This window comes from Xenia sp. Carnegie-2017, unplaced genomic scaffold, assembly GCF_021976095.1.
Source record: "Xenia sp. Carnegie-2017 unplaced genomic scaffold, XeniaSp_v1 HiC_scaffold_6, whole genome shotgun sequence".
NCBI lineage: Eukaryota > Metazoa > Cnidaria > Anthozoa > Malacalcyonacea > Xeniidae > Xenia > Xenia sp. Carnegie-2017.
In genome coordinates, this window is record NW_025813526.1 from 17301277 (window position 1) to 17311852 (window position 10576).

The following is a 10576-nucleotide window of genomic DNA, read 5'->3' on the forward strand; positions in this document are numbered from 1 at the left end:
CTTGCCGTGCGTACTTCTCACGTACTTGATCACACTTGTCACGAATAACAAGTACGCGCGGCAAGTTCACCAGTGTGCGGCGGGCTTTAAGGGCTTGTCTTTTACACACAAGCGCATTTGCCAACTCCCCTAGTTTGATAGGTAGTTAACTAAAATAAAAATCACCAGATTTTCGATCACTTTCATCAGAAATGTTTCATTCAAACTGTCTTATGTATGTATGGTAAATTGCTTTATGTTTTTTAATTTTTTTGAGAACTTAAATACACCTTTTATATTTACTGCAAACTGTCTAGAAATTTGAGTTCACCAATAATTCATTGTATGCTCACATGAATGCTCACATGAATGTGATATTCAGTCAGAGGATGATCATCTTGTGGTAAATGTATATGACAATATGTCTTCACAATTGCAAAACACTTCTGATGTAAACTGGGTTGACGAAATGACAATAGAACAATGTTGTAAACCATATAAAACATTTCAGATTGAATATGTTGAAAGAGAGGAGAATTCCGAACCATTTGTGCCATTTAACTTTGGGAATGTGGTATGTACATTTTGTTCTATTATTAAATATTATATTACAGAAGACCGTAATATATTTTCAAATCACATAAACAAAGGAGAAATGTCATCATTTTAGCAATTTTTACATGTACATGTTCTAAATGTGTCTAGGTATAAATAGTTGTTTCTGTACTTGTAATTACAGCGAAAATATTTTCTTTTATATAAACGTATAACCTCCAACAGAATTCAGTTAATATATATTTAGTGTGTCCTATTTATATTTCGATAAATCACTGAACTTTCTTGTCATGTTTGACTTTATATCTTAAATGTAAGTATAATAATCGAAGTCTGAAATCGGAATTTTTCATGAAGTATTGAGAAATATACAAGTAACAATGCAACTTTAAATATATGGATACGCTTATTGCAACACAAATGCGTTATTGCGCAGCGAATCAATAAATGCATCCGTAGTATATATTAAACATGTTAAAAAGAGAAAATGTCACTGATTACTCGAAGAAAGTCTGCAATTCTTACCAGCCAATTGGTGACAATTCGCAATTAACTGGGGATATGATTCCATTTCTCAAACATAATTGTAATAAAAATTATCACGAGTTTACGATGCTGTCATATTTTTAATGCACGAGTTCGTACTATAACAAAATATATTAAGGGAGAAACACGATGAAAATTGATTCCGATAGTATACGCTCTGTTTCTCTGTAATATTGAAGTTAAATATAAACTAAAGTAAACATGATCTTTAAATATAATGAAATCACGCATAAAAAGGAATTTTATAGTATTCATGTGTATGATATTGTGCAATTAAAGAATGCGCATTTTGAAGCAAGAGGGTGAATAGTTGGTTTTACATGAGTGAGATTGAAGAAGGTGTCGGTAGATATGAGAGTTTTTGTCTGTTGCGGTATGTTCCCTGATTCTGGTGGATAAATGGCGCGAAGTTTTGCCAATGTATGGGGAATTACATCCCGCGCAATTGAATTCATATATCATCGACACTGCCGACATCTCATTCTCCCTTAAAATCAAAGAAGCACTCCACATTAACAAAACTAACCCTGACCTCAATGTTCAAGTTTTTAAAGTTAATACAATATTTAGTTTATAATACGCTCGGACGCTCCCCATTAATTTCCTTTTTATTGTTGTAATTTATGTATCATATTACCTTTATATAAACCTTGTATCATTTATTATTTCACTCATACTGAAGATGGCATCATGAGCTGTCGAAACATGTTAATTCAAAAAAAACTTGTCCTTTATATTAAATGCGCATTAGCAATAGTGCTTTTACGAAATTAAAGAATGATAATCATGCAATAAGTAAAAGATGATATATCGCAAAAATAATACAATTTTTTAAAACAAATTAATTTCAAGATGAGAACATGTTAGAAGGTGTTTCGGAAAAACTTTTCCTTTGAAGAACAATACGTACCGATCAATTGTAAAAATTTGTAGTATGATAGACCAAAAATATCTAAGCACCTAACATAAATTTAGTATGTATATTGTGCTCTATGAATATTTTAATAATTAGCGTATTTAAGTTTCGCGCATAAACGGACGACTTAACTGTTCGCAATCAGTTTAATGCAACTATCTAAATCGATAAAGTCGACAAGGCACGTCAAAATGTTGGTTTAACTCTAGAGCTACAGCATGTCAACTTATCAACTGCTGGATTTATCTTGATTCTTGACTATGTTATCATTAAATGTCTTAACTTTTCTACTAGAAAATTGCTAGGATTCTAGCTGGTGTATGGCAACAGAATCATAAGTTCTTTTATTTTAGTTTTGATTTATGAGCATTGTTTACTGATACAATGCATACTTTATTTACAGAAACACCAAGGGTAATAACCTAGGACCTAATACAAACTAGCAGCATTCAGCAAACCTTTACACATATTTAATATCTATATTGTTTTTAATCTGTCAATTGTTGCAGAACTAGTTTGGGATTGATTTCAAAATATTTTTGTATACTATATATACCACAGTGTTGCTGAGTATTGTTGGCAAGTTCGAGTTCAGCAAAACTCTGTTCTTAACTTCCCATAATATTTTCTGAAATATAATATGAACAGACCCTAATCCAATTCATGGGACTAAGCTGCCTAAACTCAATTCATCATAAGAGAATTTTGTTGATTTGTTTGATGCAAGACATGCACATCTCGAAAAGTTTCACACAGTGTAACATGCATTTACGTAAAAATAGAAATGATTGTGCAGAGACCAACATCAACTAAAGCATGACGTAGTGGTAAAAAACTTTAACCAAATAAATGTAATCACAATGCAAGTATAGTAAAAGAAAATAATAAAGATTGAAGACTCATAATTTACATGATGAAAACAATTATCTTCCTTACCAACGGTCTCATGAAACTGTTGAAATATTTCCTTCTGTTGCACTTCTTCTGCAACCGTATATCACACATGTTTTCAGCATGTTTTATTGCTGAAATTTTATAGATTTTGCCTTTGGAATATTAAATACTCATATATTATGTACATTTGATGAAAACAAACGCCCTTGTACATATAAATAACCTAAACGCAACATCTGACAAGCCAAAAATGAATGCCAGTTATATATGTTTGGATAAAGAAGTAGGAACCGTATCAGGCAAATCAAATTCTTTTGTAGAAAGAGTGCAAGCCTTATATAGCATGCACATAAAAACACAAAAAGTTGGGAAATTTATTTCGAAATGCCAACTACCAAGACATCCGATTTTAAACACATTTTCCATGAGGTCATTCATATAATTATCATTTATAACTTTAGCAGATCACATGGAAATGTTACGGTAAAAAAAGACTTTCTCATGCCGTTATTAAATTATTTCTTTAAGATAACGGAAAACACGAATCAAAGTGAAATTTCTGGAACTAGTGAAATAACGCCACTTCTGGAAAACGCTCGTGGATTTCAATGGAGAAAATTAACAATTAGAAGAATTATATTTGCACTTCTAACGTTAGTCTTGTTGGAAATGAAATTCTCCTTTTTATGGCAGTATTTATCTCCCGAACACGACATTTTTCCTGTCACAAAGCTCACTCAAGGTAATTGTCATAAGAAATCTTCTATTTATTATAGTAGAACAAACATGAGACGAGACTAAGACTACCAATAGTGGATTTGAAACTTCTATCAAGGAGAATTGTAAAATAAGCAAAATGAAAGGCTTGCACTTTTTCGTCTAAAGCTTTGTTTGCATTACCCTAGTCATCTGAGCTCAATCAATCAAATCATTCAATCAATCAAAGTGAATTTGCAAATTAATCATGAATACACATTGGAAGATTATTAAAACGTTTCAGTTTTTTCGCAATGCTGTTATATTATAAAAGAAACAAAAGATATTTTTTGTGTTTGCTCTGCCTTATGCAAACCTCGGAGACGTTTGGGAGAACTCTCGGGCAGGTGCATTCCTCGACCTTTGATCTCGGACTTGCACTGATATGCTCTCGACTTCTCCCAAAGTTCTCCTCGGCTTGCACAAGCCTGGGCCAACACAATAAACATGTTTTTTCTTAAGTGAAATAACAGAAAAATTGTTTTTGCCATATCATTAAACATGCAGCTACCTCGTATCAGTGAATTGATTTCGAGAAGAAGAATTAAAAATTTTATTTTGCTTTAAGCTTTTTCAAATACAAAAAAAAAGTTGAAAGATCTGTACTCTATACATTGAAATTCTTTGCAGTGCGACATATAAGAAAATTCTCACTGAAACATTTAAAGTTTTACCCAATTTTGTTGGATGAGCTTAAACTTTCTCTTTTGCTCTAATTTTGTCTTGTTCCAAATGTCATTTCAAATTATACCTTCGCGCAGAACTTTCTGTCGTCTTGTAAATCGTTCGACTTTTTTTATTGTTACACACTTTTCTTTATAGAAAAAACTTTACAAGTTTATCCATCTATCTACCTTTCCTGCATGCACCTTTTCTCTATCTTCTACAAGTGGGAATAATTAAAAGAACACAGTTATACATGGTAGCCACCAGTATTACAAAAAGCGTAGACTAATTAAGAAAAAATCTTGTACTGCATACAAGATTGACTTTACTCACATGTTGGAAAGCTGTTGTTGTGAAAAGATGCACCTGCTATATTTTTAGCTTCCTTCAATGCTTGGGAGGATTTATCCTGAGAAAATAAAATCATTATCTAAACATAGTTTTCCTTACTTCTTGCAACACAAGGAAACAGAACTCAAAAGCACAAAGCTGAAAAACAGGAACTCAAAAAAGGAGCTCGAAAGAAGGTGCAACCCCTCGACCATCGGTTTTAGGCTTGCACATATCTGCTCCCGAGTTCTCCGAAAAGTCTTCTTGGTTTGCATAAGCCTGTGGAAGCACAGTGAACATCATTTATTTCTTAATTAAAACATATCACCCTTGCCATAAAGATTGGACTTGTAATGTTGGAGCTGAAGTTTTAAAATATTTAAACACTCACAATATCAAAACATAACTATTTAATTTGACTTTTTTTTAAGTAGGTACATTGGTTATTGGGGCAATATTTGCAAGTCTGGGAAAATACAAATATGGCTGCTATAAATGGATATCTTATGGACTAATTTTTAATCTTATTTCGACGTTGATTCATAACGTTCTGTCTTACGCAAATGAATTTGAAAAAGCGCATAAGCACACTTTTTTTTCATCTTGGTCCAAGTTTTACCAGTCAACTTTTGGAATTGTTCTTTTGGGAAGTGGAATAACACTTGACATGTGTACTTACTATATGGTGTATATCACTCTTTGGATATTTATTTCTCAACAAATATCACAGAAAGAGAAAATATCAAGGCAGATAATTTGCTTCATAGCGATTTGCTTTGGAAGGGCTGCTTATGGATTATCTGGTGTAATTTGTAATTTCGTTAAAACGATTAAGACGACGATCTATTCTCAAACATTATTAGCCTTGCTAATCATAGTAGTTTTTCTTTGTGGAAAAAGCCATTTTATCATTCAACCACCATATATTGGGACTATTTCAGCAAATTTCAAAATGTTAAAGGAAATTATTAAAACACGCCAACGTCGCCTGCCAAGTTCCAGATGCCATTGGTTAGATCGGGCAAAATTTTTATATGGTGGATCATTCAGCACATGGGAAGTTGAAGATTTAAAACGGCTTTTTATACTGCTCCCAGTTGTTGCAGTTATGGCAGGACAGTTTATCTTTTATTCTTGGGTAAGTTGTGTGTCATATGAATTTAACGTTTTTGTTTGCATATTTATAGTATATTTTTACCATATAATTTCTTTCATATGTCAAGTTAATTTTCTTAAGTTCTACAAACTGCAACATGCATAATTCGTTTTGCAGGAATGCGTCAACAATACCGAAAAGCAAATAGCAATCGAAAATGTTTTTGTGGGTTCATAGTTTGTGCGTAAAAACAACACATTTTGGTAAAGTTTTATAAAAAAAAAACAAACTGTAAAATGAGCAATACTTGAATGTTTTGCAAAATGTTAAGGCTCATTAGCATGCCTAGAAAAATAAAATTTGCTTTACAATAATGCTGTAATTTAAAAATTTTTTCTTTTGAAGATTAAACAAAGATTCTCAGAGTTAAAATGTTCAATTAAGACAGCTTAATATTATTACTGACTGTTAAGCATTTCACTAGGCTATTATCTTCTGTAAGTCCGTTCAAGCTGTGCTATGTAGAAGTTAGAAGATGTATTGTATTTATAATTACACGAGAGGACAAGTATACATAATCCAAAATTCATGTCTGAAGATGTTAAAATTGGCTCATGTGTCATGCTTTGTAATTACTGGCTATGATAAATAGCTTTTTATACAATCAAAACTAGTAAAATGTAAATCGGAAATAGTTTAGTTTTTAAACTATAATGATCACAAAAAAAGTTAGCCAGTGATCAGGAAAAGTATTTGGCAGTTTTGACAATTTCAAGGCTTATCAGCATGTATAGGAACACATTTTTAGTTTGTAGAAAATGTTCTTCTTAAATGGGTAGCCTTTCAGAAATTAGGGAAAACAATTTTGTTTAAGCCGTAGATCAACACACCTTGACATCTCTGCAAGGTAATCCTTCATTTGTAAAGTAATGTATTTGAAGTTGATGTACCCAGTATACCAGATTGTGCAAGCATAAAATTGTAGTGCATTTACACGTTTATGGCCATTGTACACATCTCTTTGCATTTTTATGGAAGATAAATTGCTCGATATTCACCATCAAGAAACCCCAAACAATTGCTAAGGGCACCTTGTTTTATGTAAATTGACTTAGCATACTCCTTATGATTTTGAGGACTGAAAGTAAAGTCATTCCACTGACAGAGTTGGTGGCAATGATGATAAAAAAACATAATCAAATACAATGTTTGTTATCATGCTCAATTCTGTTACAGCTCAGCCAAATGATGGTATGATGTCTGTGTATCTGCATGGATAAGAAATACATTTCAAAACAGTGCATAATCCTTCGATACTATCTGCCTTAGACCCTTGAGGGCATTGGTAACTCTGCAGTATTCCAAGTGCTTCAGGAAGCTCGGATGTGTCCTCTTTATCGAAGCACAATTCTACTTCCCGCTCAGTGATGTCAATTGTTTTCGAAGTAAATCTTCCATATATCTTATAAGGAAACTCTTTGTATCCTTATAAGATATATGGAGACAGTTTGTTCATACATAGAAATTGTAAAAAAAAAGTTCACAGCAGAAAATGCTATCAATATGTTATTAAATTGGTGTGAAATCATATTTCTTGCAAATTAAACGATGTAGCCAACGCTTGCCTCGAAAGCCAAGTCACGTGTCATGTATTATATAAAAGAGCATATTATTACTTGTTGTGGGTAGTGTAACACTTTCTATCTTTGGCAAATATAAGTTGCTAGACAACAAAAAAACAGGTGTTGCTATAGATTACGAGTTTTATTAAATATATAGTCAGTAAAAGTTTTTCGAACAAGCAAATTCTCATTGCTTGATAATTTGCAAATTAGCAAATTTTGTTTTTAATATATATTGAATTATGCTTGTCAATCTATTTTGTGGTCATATATTTTGTGATTATTAGCTTGTAGCTAAAGGATATCTCATGTACGCGTTTCATAGTTTTACAACTGCTGTCTTGGCTGTCTCAGAAATGTATTTCAATACTTTAAAATAAAATAATTTGCAATTAATTGAAATGAAAATTCGCCTTAGACTGATTACATTGCTAAAGATGAAATATGTTCGCCTTAGACTAATAAAAAGGCGAACATTTTCCATCTTTAGCAATGTATCAGTATTCCTAACTGCGCAAGCGCATTGTCTACCAATGTAATCGTAATGTTAGCGCATGCTTGTTTTAACTGTTTTAATATAATTCAGATATCCTCTTTGAATCGTAATCCTTTTCTTGAAAAGTAATTATGATCTGAAAGCTCTTCGCTGCAAACAAACTTCTGTAATAGATCGGCAACATAATCTTGACGAGGCCTTAACATCCTCAATTTCTGGTTTCAATCACATCAATTACCGCTTGCAAGGTTCACCGTTTTGAGAATAAAATTGCAAATATTTAGGAAAGTCTGGTTTAAGGGAATTAAAAGTTAAAAATTATTTGGGTTGCAAAAATTTTAGATAGCCAAGTTGTTAGAGCTCTTTTGTAATTTAGATAATTTATAAGTTTACAATACGATCGAACTTTTGGTGCTCATACAATGAATATTTTTTCCTTCACTGCATTACATCGCTGCAATTTTCTCTTAACGCTAATGGAAAAAAATTTCACATGTTTCATAAAACTATAACTATACTTTCAAGTTTCTTTAAATATTTTTTTATTAAGTTAGTAATTTGCTGCTTCCTAATTACGACTTCTTGTTGTTTCAGTAAAATACTTTTTTTAATTTAGATTGAATTTCTAACAATTCACCAGTCAAATCATCTCAAGAGAAACTTCAATCTGAATTTTTACTTGGTGGAAAGCATTGCTTTGCTGACAGCTGTGACAATACTTGCTGTTGCGTACTGGTGGTTTAAACCCTGTGATATTTTAAAATTGTTTTGTCTTGGATCATTGTCTTTATTGATTGCGACAATTTATGGAGGTGTTTTTGAAATGTATCTTGTAAAGGAAGTCGAACACTTTGTTAGTAACAATTCAACCAGCAGTCTAGGCAATTATACGTCGTCATTTTCGCTACTCTATCAAACACCTTGCCAAGTATTCTACTGGTTATGCAATGTTATAATTCATTTCAGTGGTAAGTGTTATAGGCAATAATTTTTATTGATTAGACGATATTTCATTTTTAGACAGAATAATCAAATAAGCGATATTTATTTTTTTGTCAATTATTTCTGAAGAGATAGCTTTTATATTTAAATAGTGTTAGTTTTGTCGCAGCTATATTGGCATGTTTTTACAATACAGCAAAGACTAAACGCAATAAAATCAAAAAGAATGTGAGGTCTTCTTATAAAAAAAGAGCATATAGTGAAGGAGATGATTTATGTATACATATTAATGATTTATTTATTCTTGCCCATGGAATATTAAGACAACAATTCTATTATTTTTCCAACTAGTATTTAATTGAGGTTTTAAAGTGTTTTATTCGTTTCATAGTCTATAGTTACGTAATTTTCTAAACCAATTTAACCTTTGAATTACAATGCAGGAATTTTAACCAATAAATGAGTAAGCAAACTATCTTGTACCTTTATGCATCAATTGGTTAACTATACTCAATCATTACCTCTTTTTTACAGCGTTTTCTTTGATAATTGAAGAAGCACCCCCTTGTTTTCATGGCTTGCTTCTGATCCTCTTTTATGTTGTCGGAGGAATTTGCTTTTATCTCCTACAAATCTATATTGTGATAATAGATTCGTACGTACATGTTCTTAAGATCGACATGGAAATTTGTAGTAATGGTGAGATAAAATACAAGAGAAATTTGCAAACATATTTCTTAATTCCAACCCCAGCTTTCATATTTGTGCATCTACTAATTTACGTTTACGTCACAAAGCGTTATAAAGAAAAGAGGGAAGAACAAAGACAACTTGCTCTAGCTGAAGCTGAAGGGGATGGTGAGGATGCTTCAAGTAGTTCAATTGATTGGGATGCTACCTCTTGGAATGATCATGATCCAACATTGCGAATTAGCACAGCTTATTAAACGTAGTTTAAAAGACATTGATGTAAGGAAAAAAGGCGATAAGAAACTAAGAGTTTATGTTTTTCTATGGGAACAAATAATTGAAACAACTAATGGGAGATTATTTTTAATATGATCTTAACTAGTGTATTCTATATAAAATTCTTGAGCGTTCAGTGTACGTATATTTCACAAAGTTTGTCTCATAATTGAATTAAACACAGTGCAATATACTTTAATTATTTTTGAATATATCTATAAAGACCTTTAATTTTCCAATTTGTAATTTAGTAATGTAATTTAAACATTTTTAAAAATGCTTCGAATTGTGTTGGATGATTGTTTTTTTAAAGCTTTTTTCCTACTTGTGAGATTTTTCGAAGTTCGTTTAAAAAAAACTAAAAAAGTGGTAGCTAAATTATTTTAAAAACATTTTTTGTTTGAATTAGTATATTCCATTATTTGTTGTTATTAATGCTGAAAAGGTTTTTACTAGAGAGAACTTCTCCATAGTAATCTCTAATTACAGAGCAATGTACATTTACAGAAGTGCCTGTATAATGCCTTGTTGATGCACTAAGTGTTATACTAAGCTCTTAATAACCAAGCACAAGGTCTTTACGGCAAAAACGTTGGACCGAGGTGTTTTTCTACAGGTTTTTTTTGTACAGACCGAGCCCTTAGGATGAGATTAGTACAAATAGACGGAGGTCTAATATTTCTTAGTAAATACCGACAAAGAGTGGTTATTAAAAGAATTATTATACGTCTGGCATTAATTGACCTTGCCATTTTGGCTAGTGGCTTCTACTTTTCGTTAGTACAAAATAAATCGTTTTATATTTTATCGTC

The 10576-nt window shown here is 31.8% G+C and overlaps 1 protein-coding gene and 1 long non-coding RNA gene across 3 annotated transcripts; one reads left to right on the plus strand and one right to left on the minus strand.

Annotated features, from left to right (window-relative positions):
- The first annotated feature begins 359 nt into the window (after positions 1–359).
- On the plus strand, positions 360–10050 carry LOC124457729 (solute carrier family 15 member 4-like). Of its 2 annotated transcripts, none has more exons than XM_047007915.1 (5): positions 360–553; positions 3419–3632; positions 5074–5780; positions 8473–8824; positions 9333–10050. In XM_047007915.1, the coding sequence occupies exons 1-5, from the start codon at positions 401–403 to the stop codon at positions 9743–9745; spliced, it is 1839 nt and encodes a 612-aa protein (XP_046863871.1). In that variant the 5' UTR covers positions 360–400; the 3' UTR covers positions 9746–10050. The 2 variants fall into 2 exon arrangements, with proteins under 2 accessions (XP_046863871.1, XP_046863873.1); XM_047007917.1 differs by having other exon boundaries at positions 5077–5780.
- On the minus strand, positions 4176–4705 carry LOC124457731. The gene is made up of 2 exons (XR_006952756.1): positions 4646–4705; positions 4176–4529 (listed from the first exon to the last, which is right to left on the minus strand). It is a non-coding gene; the product is annotated as an uncharacterized LOC124457731 (long non-coding RNA).
- Positions 10051–10576: the final 526 nt, after the last annotated feature.